General features: G+C 41.6%; 1 protein-coding gene across 1 annotated transcript in view; it reads right to left on the bottom strand.

Annotated features, from left to right (window-relative positions):
• Positions 1-10,493: 10,493 nt before the first annotated feature.
• Positions 10,494-20,540, bottom strand: part of SH3BGRL2 (SH3 domain binding glutamate rich protein like 2) — a 54,165-nt gene continuing 44,118 nt past the window's right edge. Inside the window, exons 3-4 of the mRNA XM_079938604.1 lie at positions 17,702-17,782; positions 10,494-14,740 (exon numbers count right to left, since the gene is read on the bottom strand). Of these exons, the coding sequence (XP_079794730.1) occupies positions 14,729-14,740; positions 17,702-17,782 (93 nt within the window). The 3' untranslated portion in view covers positions 10,494-14,728. The remainder of the gene's footprint in view (positions 14,741-17,701; positions 17,783-20,540) is intronic.

Here is a 20,540-nt window from a genome sequence, read left to right as displayed (position 1 = left end):
AATCAACCTCCTTGTTCCTTGAGCCAGTACAGAACCTACTGTAGAAGAAACACCTCTTACCACATACATAGTTGAGCTGTTAGGTTCAGCCTCCTCTCCCACCATGTCCAGCAACACAACCCAACATATTATTAGTCATGCAAACTGCTGAGCTATTTTTACACATTCCTGTACTTTTGCATATGCTATTTGCTCTGCTTAAAATTCCCTTTCTCACCTCTGTAGCTAACTCATCTGATCTTTCAGAACTAGGTCAAACGTCACCTGGATCAGGAAGCCTGAGCTGCTGATGGCCTCAGCTGAGACAGCTTCTTACTGAGTTACCTATGAGGACCGCCATTTGTAATGTGGAAAATCTGATTTATTTGCATGACCCCCGTTCCCACCCCATTAGAGGCAGAGACCTTATATCTCCTGTGCCCGGCCACAAGAGTGTTGAATTACATGGTGTTTGTGGTGGGCAGAAGAATGCCCTCTCCTCTCAAAGATGTACATGTCCTATTCCCCCGCACCTGCTTTCCATTGGTAAAAGGGACTTTGCAGATGGAACTCATGATCTTGGAATGGAGTTTATCCTAGATTGTTATCTGGGTGGGGCCAACGTAATCACAAGGATCCTTCTCAGAGGAAGGATGTAGGGTCAGAGTTGGGGAAGGAGAAGTGAAGTGAAAACAGGTTGAGTTATGCAGCCTGGAGCTAAGGCCTCTGGAGGTGGAAAAAGACAAGGAAATGGATTTTCTCCAAGAGCCAACAGAAAGGAATGCATCCCTGCCAACACCTTGATTTTGGCGGCTGAGACCCATTTAAGCACTTCTGACCTCCTGAACTCTTATATTTGTGTTGTTCTAAGCCGCTATGTTTGGGTGATTTGCTACAGCAGCAAAAGGAAACTAATACAGTGCTCAACCACTGCTCTTTTCAGAATACAGGAAGAGGAAAATGCCTCGGGGCTCACCTCCTGACCTGACCAAGATACATTTCACACCCATAGGTGTTCCGCCCCCACCCCACCCCCACCCCCGCATGGCGTTCTATTGGCCCAGCTGGGTCAGGGCTGGGAGGGGATATGGAAGGGGCTCCCTACGCTATCACTCCACCCAAACTCAAAGTCCTGCATCACGAAGTATTTTCTATCACCTACTGGTGCGAGGCCCAGCGGTTGGTGCCGTGGGGAATCTTATTAGGTCTGTAGTTTAAGATTCTCGAGAACTCCTTGAGAACGAGTACTGCAACAAGGTAAATTCAAGCAAAACACCTCTGGCGATCCTCCGCCCTCCACCGGGTCTCTCCACGCTCCCCTCCTCCCCCAAGAAGACGGGACCGCCTACCTCCTTGGAGAACCCAGGTTTCCCCACCCACTTCGGTAACCTTATGAGATACTGCAAAATTTTCCCCTCCCAAAGCCTTCATTTCCAACGTAACGTATGTAAATATATACTGAAAAAGACCTTTTTGGAAAGGTAGATTTCCTTTTCACAGTTATCTTCATAGGTCTTTGAATTGCTATGGCGACGTTATTAAGATGCAACACGAAGTCCACTCTGTAACTTGCAATCAGCCATCGGGCCTCTAGGTGTCGCCACCACCCAAGTCCTGTTATCAGAGGCGGGGGCCGGCCCTGCACCTACGTGCTAGACGTTCAGTATTTCAAATTATCCAGGAAAAAAAATATGCATATAATACACATTATATATAATATATATTATATATACAATGTATATATTTGTTCCTATATTATATATATAATATATATTTTCTTGGCCTAGATTTCATATATATGTAAAGAACATTGGCTTTTTCCTCCATTCCATTCCAGCTCTAGTTTTCTGTGCAAAATTCAAGCTAAGAGAGTAAATGATGTACCTGGCTACTTTTAAATTTTATTCTTTTATTCTGTTTTCCACATCAGCACTGGAAAATCCTGGACTTTCTTTGGCTACCAGAATATTCATTAAAGATGCACCGCGTTCCACAGACACACACACACAATTCTTCTCATACAACATGGTGTCAGTGTTTTCTCTCCCTCTGGATTCGCATGCAGTTTTGGAGACTATGGTGAGTTGGTTTTCAAAGAAAGTGGAAAGCAGCAAACATGGAAGTGAGGACGCATTTAGAGTTCCGGAAACACGCTGAAATTTCACTAGTTAATCACTAACATTTGGTTCTTCCCCATTCTGAACTCTTACAGCTTATAAATGTACATATGTGGTATTTGGAATCTGAAATAAGAATGCTGGGTGGGAGAATTCAGAAGGGTTCACAAGGGTCGAAAGTCTGCTCTCCAATTCTGCTCCTCTGTGATCTTACGAAGTTTTTCTCTAAGCTGCCTATTCAGAAGATGTGTCCGTCTTGATTTCAAAACATATGACAAACTTTTACAAAAATCATCACTTCAGTTGTTCAACTTTTTCTCTTTATGCTAGAACCGCCTCCTTTGTTCCTGTGTCCTTATATATGCCATAGCATGGCTACGGCTTCTGCAGCTCTACCTGTCACTCTCTCCCCATGATTCTCCTTGGTCCTGACTCTGTAGTTATTGCACTTTACTTCTTATGTCTGCTGTAGGTCACATTTCATAGGGTAGGACAAGTCTTAAATTGAATAACTGGAAAGAACATTCTGTTTAAAGATATTCCTTGCCTCTCTTTTTTTTTTTTTAACTAAGATTTGGTAGAGCTAAAAATTGAGACAAATCTCCACTAAGATATATATGTATGCATGTGTTTGCATATACACACATACACATACACATAAATAAACGGGAACTTTCTAAGTCTTACATTTCAAATTTAGATCGTCATTTTCTGGCAGCTTTGAATATAACCAAAGCTATTGTTAGGCAAAGAACTTTGACTGTAATCAAGGTTATTGTAAGACAAGAGAACATGCTGTTTTTATCATCCACCCCCTTGCTCTACCCAAGAAAAATACTGAACAGCAGTGAGCTCGTATTAAGGGCTGTATCTAGTTACTGCTAAACTGGCAGGTTTCTGTCAGGCTTCTAAAAACAATTCGCATTGATTTTTTGACTTTGGAGCTAAAATTAATAAGGAGCCCAGGAAGGCCATGGTTTTTCCTTGAACAGAGAAACAACCCAAAGGCTATGTTAGTGAATGAATTGGCTGTGCTAGTGAAGGGTTGTTGTTGTTTTTTTAAGTACGTATATAAAATAATAGCAATCAAATTGAAAAAGTAGGGCAAACTATTTTATATAGGATGGATAAATAACAAAGTCCCACTGTATAGCACAGGGAACTATGTTCCATATCCTGTGATAAACCATAATGGAAAAAAATATGAAAAAGAATGTGTATATATATATATATATATATATATGTATGTATGTATATATCTGAATAACACAGCATTGTAAGTCAACTATACTTCAATAAAACAAATTTTTTTAAAAATTGAGGGCTTCCCTTGGTGGCGCAGTGGTTGAGAGTCCGCCTGCCGATGCAGCGGACACGGGTTCGTGCCCCGGTCCGGGAAGATCCCACATGCCGCGCAGCGGCTGGGCCCGTGAGCCATGGCCGCTGAGCCTGCACGTCCGGAGCCTGTGCTCCGCAACGGGAGAAGCCACAACAGTGAGAGGCCCGCGCACTGAAAAAAAAAAAAAAAAAAAAAAAAAAAAAATTGAGAAAGTGGGTAGTTACACAATAAAAGTAAGTATCAAATTTTGGTCTGCTTCCATTGTAAGCCAGCAGTGACCCTTCCACTTGGCCACTGGGGAAATTAGAATGTTTCCTTAACTAATACTTTTGTAAAATAATAAAGTCCCCAACCTCCCTGGCGTACGTATTCACAGCTGACAAGTCTGGGCTTGTGGGTCAGGGTAATTAATTACCGGAACTAACACCGACGTTACCATTGATTTACAGACACCTGTGAAATCTAAACCATAGAAACTAAGAATTAAAAGGGTGCAGAGGCTGCCCGGGGCAGCTCCTCTGCGCCACAGAAACCTTTTCTACACGTGGGCTTGGTGGCACGACAGTGACATCCACACCATAAGCTCCTAAAGAGACAGAGCCACACTAGAAGTTACTTTTCTATTCCCAGCAAAGTCCAGAAGGGTGCTGGTACTCTGAACATCTATTTGTTACTCTTGATTTAGTAAACATGTGTTGATGGTACACAAACGCCTCCGATGCCGTTGAGAAATCAAAACAGAAAACAAGCATTCCAGCGGCACGCCGAGAAAGGCACTGGGAAGGAACAGAGAATCCTGTACTAGTCATCTTGTGAAGCCAATTGCTTTCTCAGTAAAATTAATTTTTCTTTCACTTCAAGCTCACTTAAAAGTTAATAAAGAAGCCTAGCTGGCGGGATCATCTGTCTCTTCATTTACCCATCCGTTTAATCACTAGCCACCATAGACTGAGTCTGGGAAAGCACCTAATCATTGGATTTAATTGGTTCTGGCGCCTACCGTTTCCTAATAACCTTTTCTGCCTTGTCTTCCATTAGAGGTAGATTTTTTAGGGTGAGTAAATAGGTCAGATTTCACAGGGTTTTTTTTTTTTTTTTTTCAATTTTCTGTTTGCCACAGGAGTAAATTAAAAACAAAAAGAGCTAATAGCTCTGTTCTTTATGGAAGTATTTGGTTCTTGGTATTTATTATTTGGGAATTCAAGAGAAATTCTAGTGCTAGGCTAAGATTCACAGGTTGGTGAATATCCTCTAAGGAACAGATTACATGAAGAGTCATTTCTAGAAGCTTTAGATATATTCCTCAGCATCATGCTTTTTCCTTTAAATTTCAACAGCTTTATAAAACTGGGAACCACAAAGTAAGGCTGACTGGAAGTCAAGGTTACATCCTGAGCGTTGCATCTTCCCCTAACGTTTATAGTTGTGACAAGACACTCACCAGCTTCGTTAGCAACTTAGTTGCTAGCTTCCCACAACGGATACCTGTTAGCCAGGCATCCCTACTGCTTGTAATGCAAATTTTCACTTCAACTACCTACACTTCACAAAACATGGCTCATCCTTTGCTCTTAATGAACATGGCTAATTCCAGATGAAAAGTCACTAAGAGAATCCTTTTATGATATGTGGCAGCTATCACTTTATTGTGTCTTAGCTCCAAATTCAGGCCCCAGCGCACGTTCTGTAATGATGGACAGAACTCCTTTAAGCATCTTTCCTTCACAGTGAGCCCGATGTTGCGTTCTCAGTAAAGAGTGCTGGAGGGACACTGTAGGACCAAGGGGATGCTCCTGTGGGGCTGCTGCGAGATGGGTCAGTGGTGTCGGTCTGATGGTGCTGCTTTAACTCGGGCCCCCAGAACACCTGGTGCCTCGGGGACCTTGTAGCTCTGACCTGGCCTGGTGATGACCAACCTCCCTGCAAGCGCCCTTGACATAGACACACATGCTTCAGGCCTCCTGCCAGCACTGGCACCTCATCTCCATCTGCAAGCACCTGCTGGCCAGGGCTCACCTGGCCCCGCCTACACTCTGGGGTGCCGGTCGGGAGGGTAGGTTGGGGTTCGCTTCCTGTTGCCAAGCAACCGTAGAGCACCACTGCCCTGGGGGAACTGTGAACCTCTCAGCCAGCCAGTAGGCTGTAACTACAGCAAACTCTGAAGCCCAGCCACCCTTCCTCCCAAGTTTGTCCTTCCTTGGGTATTCTTCAGCCCCAGGGTAAAATATAGTTTTCTTATACCTGGGAGTTACCCTTTCATCAAAGTTTAATAATTCTTGATATTTAACTTCCCCTGTTTAAATCACCATGGGGTGTGTATCTCCTGATTGGTCACAGCCTAATACAACACATTTCCCACTTAGCAACCAGTAGTTGTCAGCAGAAAAGACATAAGGCATCAAAGTTACCAGTGATACCATAAGAAAAAACTAGACTTTTCAGTACATGGCCATATAACTAATTATCAAATAGACTACTGAACACACACTGACAAACCATGTATTTCATTTGACTGTAGGGTCAGCTTTTATCTAACAAATTTACTGTATCGAAGTAAAAAGAGGACATATAAGTAATTCCTCTCTCTTAATACAAAACTGACCCAGACCAAATAGTATAAGATAAGAAACACCCAAAAAAAGCAGCTTCTGAGATACTAAACAGTACACACTTATGCTCACGGGTAAGGTACAAAGAATACTACATCACACAAACGTAAATATCAATACAGGTACCAACGTAATTATCAAAAAACTCCACACGATGGTCTTAATACAAGATAAGAGATAGGGATCTGGTTTTTATAACATATTTGGGTTTAACTGGTGATTGGTGATTATGCCATTTCTGAAATAGGAAAGGGTTTACTCTGTCCTTTCTCAGAGGTTTACAGGTAAAAGATACAAACCAAGGTACAAAGAACAAAACAACCAAAAAAACCCACGACTTATTAGCATAGAGTTCTTGGGCTTTGGCTGGACAGCTTATTCGGTGACTTATGTCACCACGCAAAGGATGCTGTTCCAACCAGCAGAAAATTAAAATGTAAATTATAACAATAGCATATTGAAAATACTACCCAGTAAAGGGCCATTTGCAATGAGAATGACTAATAAAGTTTTCAGTAACACTGGAGGAAACTTAAAATCCATTCTGTTAAAATGACCCAATTTTAGGAAGATAGCTGTCTCCCTGGGTAGGCACTACTGTCACCCACATTCCCCTTTCATCCACTTGTCATTTTGTCTGCACTACCTGATTCCAGTAATACCTGTCCATCCTCACTGCAGAGGTAACTGTTTACATTTTGGGGCTCGGGTAAAGCTGTCCCTAGAGAACTGGGTCACTCTGGAATGGTCTAAGAGGCAGCCTGGTCCCTAAAGGAGTCAACGATAGGGAACTGGTTTCCTGCTGTCGTCATTCAGAAACTGACCACAAGTCTGAATGCTGTGGTCATTTTACCTGCTAAATATGTAACCGCTAAAAGTTCTGTTTGCCCAGTCAACTTATGACTAGGATGGGAAACCTGTCAGTATTCGGTTTCTCATTTATGACTGGGATCCAGTAGAATAAATATTTCTTAGGCCTGTAAAACAGTACAGGAAGGGAAGAAGCAGCCGGAGTCCTTCCTTCTGGTTGCCAATCTGGAGAGTAAAAACATTGCTGTTGTCATCACTCTGTTCCCCCGTACATGTTGGTTAGGCTGTGGCTAGGAGCGGATTGTGTAAGAGTGGTTTATCCCCAAAGACAGGCAGGGAGAGAGAAAAGGACGCGTCTGGACTAGGGAAACGGTGTCGATGCTGAATTGGTGGTGTTTCTGTCCCGGCTCTCGACCTCAGAGTCATCTCTGAGCCTAACTGTGGACTGTCCTAGAGCCCATGTATTTTAACCTGGTGATAATATTAGCACACAACATGAAATGGATTGACAGGGAGAAAATTAAGAGAAAAGTATCATCCCAACTGAACAGATGGGAAAATAGTATCAATAAGCTAAATCAAATTAGCATGAAAAATGTGTCTATCATTTATCTCAAGTTGTTCCACCCATTCCCAAAGGCTAAATCCTTCCTAGGTGTGGTAGCTCATTAAAATGACAAATGAAGAGCCCCAAAGCAGCATGCAAAAGCAGCTACAGGAAACACAGATGGCTGGCATCTCTTGGTTGGCAAAGGCTGTACTACAATCACTCTTTTATTTCAGGCAAGGGTCCCAAACTAAATCATTCAAAGAAACATTCTACCACTTAATGAGTACTGTTACCACCAATTGTTTTCATGATCAGAACAATACAGGCCTTCCCCCCAAACTATTTGGCTAAGAGAGTAGCAAAAAGAAAATGGTTAAAAACCCTGGGCAGGGAAAGGAAGCTATTCTCCCTTAATATTCACATTCTGTTTTAATCTTTGGCAATGAGACCAGAATGAAACTTTTAAAAGCATATTATCCATATATTCTTTCGAGCTCAAATGAGTTTTACAGATACAGAGAACTAACATTTTAGGAAATCTAGGACAAAATCCTATTAATATTCATCACTGTTCTGCAGATTATAGATGGTATCTGTGTGATTCATTGAAGTCCCTCTTTTTTTAAAAAAAGAACAAACAGATAAAGGCCACCATGACTTAGTTGGACCAATTCAACAGGGGACATCAACTTTACGTGACAATACAGGAACGAGAGGCTGGACACAGAGAGATGTCTCATGTTACAAGGCACACACATTACTCTTCTTATTCCAGGAAAAAAACTCTCCCCCTTCACGACAAAAATGCTTCAAGCTAGGGGGACAAAAAGCAAAATGAGAAAAGCATTTATCCTTGGCATCAGTATTAGAAAATTATATTCCAGAAGAGGTTCACATTTCCTTTCATATAACAATTAAAAAAAGGAGATATTTTGCCAAAATGCAAAGAAGCATTTAAAGGTATTTCTTTCTCTACTGGAAATTCAGGTAAAGAGGCTGGAACAGAACTGTCCAAGAGAACTAGAACGCAAGCCATATACGTAATTGAAAATTTTCTAGTGGCCACATTAAAAAAAGACAAAATTAGTTTTTAATATTTAATTTAACCCAATATATCCAAAATATTATCACTTAAAACATAACCAATATAAAAATTAATAGATAGTTTACAGTTTTCATACTAAGTCTTCAAAATCTGGAACATATTTCACACTCACGGCACATCACAAAGTCAATGAGCCACGTTTCAAGTGTCCAATAATTCTATGTGGCTTGCTGGTACCACGCTGAGCAGCGCTGTTCTGTACTACAGAGCTTTCATTTCCATTACATTAATGATGATAGATATTTGCACTAGAGCTTTTTCAGTGGAAAGTTTGGTTACAGTGAGTTTTATCATTATAGAACCCAAAAGGATGTATATTGCAAGAGTATGGACCGCTGTTTTAATAAAAAGGTCTAAATCTTTGTGCCATTCATTACAAGCAGTACCAAGTTTTCAGTTAACATGCTTTCAAATGTCAGGGTCCTTGGTCTATTAAAAATGCTGTCCCCTGATTAGCAGGGGCCTCAGAAAAGAAGACTGCATTGTAGTGTCCTGTTCTTATACCTGCCAAACAGTTTACACACATGAAAACATGCTACTACCACAACATACTGGGTTATAGTCATATGATGGTCACATTTCATTCAGATTAAGAATTAGTTAATTATGAGTATAGGTTCAGTCCAGTCTCCTATAACTCAAATAAATCATTATGCGGGGGGTGGGTGGGGAAGTAGAAAAGAACAGCTTTATTGCTTTGCCAGGCAAAGGAGGCCACAGCAGGCTAATGCTCGCAAAACTGTGTGTTCTGCAAATTAATCATTTTTTAAATGTCCTTTTAAGTATAACATCATTTTGGCCTATCGTTGTAAGCCTGTTCTATGTTAACATAGTAAGGAAATGTGCATATATAAACATGCAGTCTGTATAAAGATTTCCTTCTGGTTTAATTCTGTAGCAGAAAACCAAATCATGACATTAATTTCCTACCAAATAACTGGAATTGATGAGCCTTGAAATCTCTTCAAAGAAGGAACCCTTTGAGAGCATAGAGAGGTTTCCAAGGTATATCTTCTCCTGGCTGATACGCTGACAAGGTGAAAATTAGCATACAATAAAAACACACAATATCTGTGTTTAATTTTATTTTCTCCAAATAGAATAAAGTTTCACATGCTTTTTTTCATAATTCTGGAAATAGTTTCAGAAGACTTCCACTCCAAATATGGTTTCTCTCTAATAGGTGAGCATTAACCAGGAAAAGGTTAAGTATAAAGAACTTTTAAAAATTAATAATTGAAAAAAAATAAAATATTCACTTATTTAAAAAAAAAAAATTGAAAACACACCACCATAGAAAAAATGGTAAAAGACACAAAGGGGGATTTCCAGGAAGAAACAGTAATTCCCATAGTAAAAACATGTTCACCTTATTAGTAATCAAATATATGCAAAATGAAACCACAACGAGATACACACCTCAGCTTGACAAAACTTTGAGTCTGATGATCTTAAATGTCGGTGAACATTGAGAGTACCGGAAATTCTAGTACACCAGTGGAGTGTCAGTTGGTACCATTACTTTGGAAAACAATTTGGCCTTATCTGTTCAGGTTGACGATGTGCTTTATTGCACGTGTGACACAGCAATTCTACTCAAGGTATACATCTACTTGTGTATGTGCACCAGAAATCACATAGAAGAATGTTTGTAGCAACATTTCCTTTCTCTATTTCAAAGAAAGATGTATTTCCATATTCAGCAATAGGAGAAGGGAAAAATTGTGATATACGACAAAATAATACTTAGCAGTGAAAATAAACAAGCTAGGGCACTTGTTTCAAAATGATTATGCCCAAATGCAATGACCATAAAAAGAAGGTGACAGAAGAACAGAGTTTAATTCCATTTATTAGTTTTTAAGGATATGTACACAAAGGTAAAATAATAAAGGACAGGAAGGCTATGATCAACATGGCGTTCTGGATGGGCTCCCGCTATCAAACAGGGACGAGACAGGGTCAGGGAGGGAGCACACAGAGCCCCAAAGGAAAGGCAGGCGGCTGGTGGCAGACACACGGGGGTGTGTTTATTTTTCTTTATATGTCAGTGTATATATTATATACGTGTGTGTGTACATATTTATTCTGTTGCTGTAGGAAATCATTTAAAAAATTGGACTGGTTGAAACATACAAAGAAAAAGACTATACAGCACGTTTCAGATGACGAACCATCGCTTGGAACACTGTGAACTTACCTGTTTCTCAAGTCACTGCCACTGTCACTGCTGCTAATCCTTCTCCGTTTCTCTCCTCTTTGAGGGTGGAGACTATTGTCCTGCTCAGACAGTCCCTGTCACATTCTAGGGGTTCAACACACGCTGATTAATGGGATGACCAAACTAACCTGGCCTGCATTTCTAGAAAACTAGGAAAACTTTGAAAATCTGGGTTACAAGTGGGTGGGGATTACTTGGCTTCTTTGGCTTCACAATTTAGTGCATTTCTGGAAACTGACAGCCTGTTCTCTTTATCTCCTCCTTCACCCTCCCTCATCTTGGTGTTTAAGTTAGAAATAGTTCAGCGATGGGCTTAACCTCAGACGCTGCCTTCAGAAACGTCTTCTGCCTTCAGGGGTGTTTGCAGCAAAGGCAGCCCTGCTATTAAGGGCTGTGGCTACACTGTACTTTTCTCCTGCACGAAATTAGGGAAGGGAATCCACAGCCCATCGCTTCATTGTACTCAAGAAACCACCTTCATCTATTTGAACCAACCAGGGAATGAGTGAGTTAACGCCATCCTTCGTCCTGGTCACTGTCTGAGATGATTCTGCAGTCACCTCCAACACACACACTTACACATACACACACACACACACACAAACACACAACCACAAGTGTGTCTCCTCAAGTACTCAAATGATCCGTCTGCATTTTTACAACGAATCTGCAGCTTTCAGGTACGGGGTTCATGATGGGAGCAGAAATACAGCATCCCAGCTAAACAAGAAGGTTTCAACCAAACACAGAAGCAAAATTAGAAAAGGTGTAAGAAATGGTCGGGAACAAGCACTCCATTTTCAGAATGTGTTTTCTGTAATTTATTCCTCTTTAATGCTGAATATAAAATCTGAGATTTCACCAATGCCTTTAGAGACAAATAAATGCATACAAATGGAAATCTAAACACAATAATTTTGCAGATCAAAGTGGGCTCTGACACTTTAGAAAAGATGTAAGCATTTCTAGAAAAAGCAAAACCCTATACAGCAAAATCAAATTAAAAAACAAAACAAAACAAACCAGAAAGAGGCTTTGGTACCTTTCAACAAGGAAGGACAAAAATAAGTTTAGTTCGTTATTAAATTCATGTAATATAAAAACATCTATGTGGGAGTGTTGAATAAATCTATAAAACAGAAACAAATCTAAAATATATTAGAGCCTGAGAGAAAAAAAAAATCCTCCTTTTCTCCTTTTTGATTTTAATAGAATACCAGAATGTGGAAAAACAAGTACTTCCCCAACTAAATTTTCTTCTGGTCTGCATATACCTAGCAGGATGGCACTCTCTGTATTTTATCTCATTTTAAAATGGGATAATTTGATTTTTAGCAGCACATTTTCTTTGCCCCAACAAGCCTACTACAGGAAATAAAAATTCTGTCTTAAAATGCTTTTGATATTACATCTATGTCTGCAATTCCCATCCACTTCTTTCCTAGATTTTTAAGACTATGATTATTCAGATCTAAAGGCAGCTAGTTAAAGAAGGGATAAAGGGCTTCCCTGGTGGCGCGCTGGTTGAGATTCCACCTGCCGATGCTGGGGACAGGGATTCGTGTCCCGGTCCGGGAGGATCCCACATGCCGCGGAGCAGCTAGGCCCGTGAGCCATGGACGCTGAGCCTGCGCGTCCGGAGCCTGCGCTCCGCAACGGGAGAGGCCACAACAATGAGAGGCCCGCGTACCGTAAAAAAACAAAACAAAACAAAACGAAAAAAGAAGGGATGAAGAAAACCATTACAGGTTTGGAATTCAGCTGGTAAAACACAAGTAAGGACACAGTGCAGTCCCAGAGGGCAATACCTTAGGACTCTGCAGAGCCTGGGTACTGAGGGAAATGCCACACAATGTGTTTCTAGCTTGCTCATAACAAGCACAATACCAGGTGAAGCTGGTCTCTCCTATTTCTTTGCTGCTCCCAAAAAAAAAAGTGGGGTGCGGTAGATGATCTGTAACTGTGGTAAATAATTTAGCACTCCTATTCATCTAGTCTGTTTAGGACAACCATACTGGGCTTACCACAACCAGAGTAATTCAGAAGTTTTGAGACAAACAATTCTGAGTAGCTTTCTTGGTCTAGCAGGTATTGAATTGATCCTACAACCCCAAGACTCAATCTTACCAAGTTGCTTCTCGGTAGTCACTGGCAAGAGTAGACAAAATGTAAGTTAGACCATTGCAACGTTAACTTTTAAAAACTGCTGTATCTTAAAAAGAAATTCTAAGTCTTCTTAGACTTTAACACGATATCCAGTTCAAAAACATTTCCTGGTTAGTCCCTGGGATTTATCAAGTGGAATTTGACCTGGATCGTATTTAATGCCAACTAAGCAGTCATAGCCATGATTTTACAGCAGCTTTCCTTGCAGAGAAAATGGTGGATCATATATCTGTTCCAGTCATGTAGGAATCAGTGGCATGCTTTCCTTCTGGTTGTAGTCCTGGGATGCAAATCTCAGGCTGGGATGTCAGCTTTAGCATTCAACAAGTTCTTTAGAATAGGAGGGAGAGAGAACACAGGTGACAGGGACTAAATTCTTCTGTTCTTTCCATTTCTTACAAACTTCCTGCTCAGAATCAAAAGGGCAGGTCCACCATCAGGACACTGAGAATAGCAGAATATCTTAGGCAGCACTCTGAATTTATTCTATTCAAGACTATTCCCAGGTTTGGCAACTAAAAACTCTAAAAAAATGTGAGCAGGGACAAGGATGCAGAAAAGAAGCCTTTGCCCTAATGAAGTCGACGGGTTCAGTGTTTGTCAGTACCCACTCCAAAGGAAGGAGAGATTTCACATGCCAAGTACAATTCAGAGTGAGTCTCTGACAGCCCCTTTCTCGTATGTACTCTGTTCTGAAAAATCACTGGTGTTCATATATGGAATGAGAACATGTATCTATGTTACTCTGAAAATCCGGAACTGTGCATTGGCCAGAAATATGAACTGGCAGTGTCAGAGGACCGATGAAAAGTAACACAGGAAAAAAAATTAAAGTGTGCAGCAATATTAGTATCTTTTAATATGCCTCATCAATCAAGGGTTCACAAAATATATCTAACCGAGATCTTCCTTTCTCGAAAAATACAATCCCTTTGCAAAATATATAAGCAGCTATTAGTTGGGGGAGCTGCGTTTAAAAATATATGTGCACTTACGCATAATAAGTTGCTAGAGCTGAAATGCCTTCGGGTACGAGTCAGATAATGTCCCTATAAATTAACTATCAGTGCACCTTTTTAAAGATATCTTTTAAGTCATCTTACACATTAGGTGAAACTTTTCCTTTGTAAGAGATAAGCATTTTTTTTTCCAAATAGCAATTCTTTTCATCCCTGTCAACTGGTTCTGATGACACATTGTTGCAACAGTGATTTCTGGAAACATCTGTAGGGGTTTGGAGGATTTAGGGGGGGTAAGAATTTCCATTACCAAAAGGAGGCTAGAACATCTAAGTTTTTCCTACAGTTATGACAAAGCACTGGAATAGTGATGCCTGTGAATCTGCAGCAAAGATCTTTAGCCCTTTGTCAACCAACATTGCTTTTTTTCCTTTCTGATCAAAATATTCTAAGAGCCTGGCAGACTAATTTCAAGGACACCACCTAGGCGGCCTGAAGAGAAGCAGGTCTGAGCAATCCTGGCATCAACTACAACCCAGGGCAGATCCAGTACTTTCTCTCTGATGGTGCCACCTGCTTATCACTCAGTTATTCAGGAGGCACACCTGTAACAGGTGACAGTACCTCCGGGTGAGTGAGGCAACTGCAGGCAATTCTGAAAACAAGGAAAAAACCCACCACGGGCCTGATTTGGTTTAAAGCACTCATGCAATCCCATTAGACCCATGTCTTCCCAAAACACCTTTTCCGTGGCAAGCAAAGTTACTGATAATGCATGTGGCTTCTGTCACAGTGATGCATTAGGTAAGCAGGTGTGTGCTGAGTACCAGGGGCGCTCCAAAATGCATCTCCGTCCTCTTCCGCTTGTCTTCGCTAAGGTTCTGCCTATTTATTTAAAAAAAAAAAAAAAAAAAAGCCAGTTATTGCATTGTGCGGGCAAGAAATTTCACCCTGGCGGTGATATTTTAAATGTCAGGAACAGAGATGTTGGAAATCACAAGAAATCACCGCCATGTGATGGATAAGAGCAAATAAATCCTGGGTTCAGGGATCAGAGCCCAGAGTTAAGTCACACCCACCTGACCTGCCAAATATAAAAGTGGAAAGAAAGCCACGTGTTTTCAACAACTGAGGAAACTCCTCTGAGGTACTGTTCCACTCACACCTGCGTGAGTGGCGTGGCCGGGGGTTACCTTACTCAGGGGCCCTGCGGAGGGTGACCTGAGGGGACGAACGGCACTGGAATGGCCATACCTATTGGTAAATAGCTGATACCCCTCTCCCCCAAGTGCTACCATGATCCAGCCACTGGATGGCTGACCCCTGGCATCGGCTGGGAGTGGGCCTCTGAGACCTGCTCCCTGGCTGGTCAGTGCTCAAGGTTTACTGGTGGTTGCGTATTTTCAATATCACCCCTGAATGGCAGGGATCCGAAAGCAGAAACTTCCATTTCAGGCTCTGCTTTGAATCTGTTACGATAAGAAAACTGATGATTTTCTACCTGAAAAGTATTGGTGAAAAGGCCTTCTTTTCTTTTCGGTAGGTACCACGGTGGGCTCCAGCTGGCCACAGAAGGATGTGGGACCCCCTCCCCCCCCCACCAGGGCTGCAACAATTCAAATTCTGGAGAAAAGTGGGAAATCTGTATTTTAAGTATCAGCAACCCACCTGAAGTCTTTAAAAAAGAGTCCGTGCAGGACAAACACATCCAGAACCAATGTGGCCTGCAGGCCGCTATTCTGTGGCCTCCTACCCTCCTCTGCCCCATCCACTTTGCAGAACTGCCCAGGGTCTAGAGTTGGGTCTGTGAATGTTCTTTTCCTACGGACCTTCTCTCCCCTCACTGTGTGAGAGCAATTAGATGCTAATGGAGTCTTTATACGTCCCCTGGCAGGCCTGCTCGCCTGGTCTTTCGTGTGTGTACTGCAGAGAGGGTAGGAAAGGAGACAGGAAAGGGGGCTCCATCTTTTGGTACATCACACCCGTGAATGCTCCGTCTAGGCCTTAGAGGGTAGACTGTATAATGAATTACTACCAAGGTACAAAATGACTAACTAGAAAGGGGGAAAATGCTGACTCGCTCTTAAAGATATTTGCACTTCTTTCCTACCGAGGTGAAGTATGAGTTGCTATTAACCCTTAAGGCCCTGAATGGCTCACGAGAGGGGATGGCACACACACCGGCACCGTGGCCTTCCACTCTGGTTCCGTGGGCCCCTGCTCATGTCTGACTGACTCAGGTGCCTGAAAGCAGGGGGCTGAATGGGTGGAGGTGCCTAGCGCTCTCACTGACCGTGGAATGGTCTCCTGCAATCAAGCAAACCTCAATGCCATCAAGACCAACTCCAATCCCATGACCGTTAAGTCATGTGAGAAGGCATATCCTACAGGTCACAGGTTTCCTGAGAAATTTCTAAGAGAATAAGTATTTTCAAAGAGTAAAAAAGTCAGCCCGAAGCCTCTCAAAGGAACCTACATCTTCAGGGAAAATGAGAACAAAGATGGCAAGCACGCAGTATTTTTCAAAGGTTTTTGCACAGACGCTGGTGTCCGCTGGATTTATGCATCCGTTAGACTGCTCCCACCCCAGTTTTTTCTAGTTCTCTGAAGATAAATCTGGATGGTTTACATGTCTTTGCACGAAACATGTTACAAAAATACTTTCATTTTCCTAAGTATTGCAATGTTCCATCTTTATAAAGATAGTTTTAAGCGCCTTTAAGGGTTTTCTGTGTGGGTTTTGTCTCTTTAAAACATGTGCACAGAAACCACCCACAAGCATCTGTGGACTTACTGATGTATAACAAAGCATGATTTCACGTCGGCGAGGAACTACAGGTGCTGTTGTATAATTTTTATTATTGATAGTCTCTGTCTTCCTCCCACAAGTGTTCCAGAAACGGCACAAATCCTGGGGAGCCTCAAAAGACCTATTACTTACAGATGTCAAAGTTCCCAGCAATGTACTTTCATTTCAATTCAGTGTTACAAACAGAAGCTTTAGAATTCAGTCTCAATTTGAAATACAGTCAAAACCTCAATTGCTATGTATATAAAGATTGCAAGGAAATACACCAAAAATGTTTATGTGGTTTTCTCTGGTGACTTTTTATTTTCTCCTTTGTACTTTTTTGCATTTTCCCAATTTTTCTACATGAGCCTAGGCTACTTTCATAATCAGAAAAATATAGTATTTCTGAAGTGGAAATAACAATCAAAATACTGCCTTATTTAATAAAGAAATATTATTTTTTATTTTGAAAGCGAATCCACGTGCTTCACAAAGTTACCATAATACATATCATCTATAGCTCTAAATATTAGAAAAGTTTGAGCCTTTTACATTTGCTAAAAGACATATGACACAATAAAGTGGCTTCGAAAACACTCTGATTAGTTTAGGAATTGCCCTTTTTTTCAAGGTTGACCATTTGTTACTGCAAACCACGTCCCTTCCAATGTAAAAGGCTTAAATTGCAGACGACCTTAAACACATGGCTTTGATTCTATTTCAAAAAATGTAAAGTAATGTGAACTTGCACTTTAAAATAAAAAGCACCTACTGTTTTTTGCTACCTTAAATTTTTCTTGGAAGAAGGAGATATAAATTATAAATAAACTGAAGTTTAAATAAAGATAAAACTCTAATATACAGCAACAATTGAAAATGGGAAAGAAAAAAAACTGGCTTCCTTGTGTGTCTTTATTTACCCTGAGCAGTCCTAACTGTGTATTTGAGAAAGCAAAAACTGAAAATTTAGGAGACTAGATACGCACTCCTTCAACCTCAATCCCTAAGAAGAACTCAAGAAAGATACATTTTACAACAAGAAAAGATTGACCTACCTTTGATGCCAACTGTGATTTGAGGCCTAAGAATGAAAAGACTGTGTTGCTTTCCTTGGATTCAAAGAAACTGTCATAATCCTAGAAAAAAGAGAAGGAGAAAATAAACAAAAGCAAACGATTGTATTTGGTGCTGTTGACAAAGTCTCTATGTAAATAAAAAAGGTACCACTACTCCATCCAGGCCAGGGAAAAGGTACATAAATCTACCGGATTTGCTCTGTTTGAGCCTCAACATTTGAGCATGCTGATGAAGGTAACAACTTTTTAATCCAAAGTCTGTGGCAGGATTAAAATGTAAAACATTGAGGACAGAAACCAAATCAGAACATGCCCCCTCGAGTGTCAAACTAACATTTCTTTGTGTGGAATCACTCTGACAAGGTTTTACTTAAGCATTTCAATCTGAAAGGCTGCCTCCCAATTCCACTCTTGATGCTTTGTTACCTAGGGCTTAAAACAAGAAAAAAAAATCACTGTGTAAACAGAAAAGCCATAAAGGTCTCCGTGTGTCAAAGTTGAGCGCTTCTATTCTGCTTTTGAAGTTTTCCACATTCCTTGAGACTGTCTTCAGAGAGAATAAAAAGATCAAACAAAAACCAGAGGAAACTATATTCTCTATAACATTTATCTTTACCTCACAGAATCATTTTTCTCCTCCTTGTTTCAGGAGAGAAGCCATTAAGGAATTCTGGCCAATGTGTTCATCAGTTGTTTTCTTTTCAAAAGCTTGCATGTGTTAATACTATTGGACATAGTTGCTAAGGCGATGTGAAGCAGTCTTAAAATTGGAGAGAAATCCCTTGGATAATTTTAGGCAGAGAGTAAACAGCACAGGCAGACAATGATGAGAATCACCTGTAGGCAACTGCTTTGTGCTTAGCGCCAGAGCATCAGCACATCCTTTAATCCCAGCTACCGCCCACCAGGTTAGAGACTCGCGCAGAGCAAAGAAATACGGTACCCAAGTTTGACAGCCGACATGTAACAAAGCTGAGATTTGGGCCCAAGTTTCACTGGTGTTGAAATCAATGCTTTTTGTATGCTATGATGCTTCTTGCCCAAGAGGAAACCAGGTATGGGGTACCCTGTATATCAGAGTCACTGAGCCCTCACGAACCCACTGCTGAGCTGGGTCAATAGCATGACAAATACTGGTGAAACCTGTTTAGGAATCTGAACGAGAGTGGATGACTTAGAGTGGAGATCTGCTTCTTGCAAAGCAGGCCTCAGCTGAAGAAAAAGCTTTGAATTATTTGACTCTCTGTAGAGACTCTCTTGTCCAAGCGCTTTAGCAAGTTGAGCCTCGTGTGGTTTGAAGGCAGCTTGATTGCAGTTCCCGGTCATCTCAGCCTCAGGCCTTGCGGGCACTGCTCCTGATCCTGAAGCGGTCACTCCTGCTGTCATTTCGGGTCAGCCCTGAGGCCAGTCACCTGCAAAGGGAGGCCTTCCTTGACCATGCCGAGAAGGAGCAACACATCTGAAGGGGGAGGCTCAGCAAATACCTCCTTGGAAAATGGCATTTTAGCCTGAAACGTGAAGAATGAATAGAATTGGCCAAGTAAAGGGTTGGGATAGGAGCCTCTGAGACGGGAAACAGCACCGGGGAAGAGCAGAGCTGGCAGATGTGACCGGGATCAGCAATGTGCCAGACTCTGTAAACCCAAAAAACGATTTTGAATTTTATCTTAAGTACAAAAGGAAATCACGGACGGGTTCTGAGCAAGGGAGCAGAATGACCTATTTCCTTTAAGAAAATCTCTGCGTTGACTGCGTGGGGAATGGCTCAGAGAGAGGGCAGCAAGAAGAGAAGCAGGGACAAGGGTGAGGAGTGCACTGGGGGAATTCAGGTAAGAGACGGAGGCAGCCTGAACCAGAGCCACTGTCATAAATACAGGATAGGACAGACTGGAGATATATTTTGGAGGATTGATCATACTCAATAGTGTAATTGGTGTAGAGGGTTAGGGAGAATTAAGAATTAAAGCAGCTCTCGGGCTTCTCTCGGGCTTCCCTGGTGGCGCAGTGGTTGACAGTCCGCCTGCCGATGCAGGGGACACGGGTTCGTGCCCCGGTCCGGGAAGATCCCACATGCCGTGGAGCAGCTGGGCCCGTGAGCCATGGCCGCTGAGCCTGCACGTCCGGAGCCTGTGCTCCGCAGCGGGAGAGGCCACAACAGTGAGAGGCCCACGTACCGCCCCCCCCACCAAAAAGAATTAAAGCAGCTCTCGTACAACTCATCATCAAAAAACAAACAACCCAATTAAAAAGAGGTCAGAAGACCTGAATAAAACTTTTTCCAAAGAAGACATACAGACAGCCAACAGACACATGAAAAGATGGCCAACGTCGCTAATCGTCAGGGAAAGGCAAATGGAAACCACAATGAGAGATCACCTCACACCTGTCAGAATGGCCATCATCTAAAAGACCACAAATAACAAATGTGGTCGAGGGTGTGGAGAAAAGGAGCCCTCATGCACTGCTGTGGGAATGTGAATTAGTGCAGCCACTGTGCAGAACAGTGTGAAGAGTCCTCAGAAAACTAAAAACAGAACTACCGTATCACCCAGCAATCCCACTCCTGGGCACATATCCGAAGAAAACGAAAACATTAATTCAAAAAGATTTATGCACCCCAATGTTCACTGCAGCATTATTTACAACAGCCAAGATACGGCAGCAACTTAAGTGTCCATATCAACAGATGAATGGAGAAAGAAGATGTGGTATGTATACACAATGGAGTATTACTCAGCCATAAAAAAGAATGACATTTTTTCCATTGGACTTGCAGGGTATTATGCTTAATGAAATAAGAGAGAGAAAGACAAATACT

Source organism: Stenella coeruleoalba (assembly GCF_951394435.1).
Source record: "Stenella coeruleoalba genome assembly, chromosome: 12".
NCBI lineage: Eukaryota > Metazoa > Chordata > Mammalia > Artiodactyla > Delphinidae > Stenella > Stenella coeruleoalba.
Note: the sequence above shows the minus strand (reverse complement) of the source record. Positions and strands in the feature narration are given on the sequence as shown.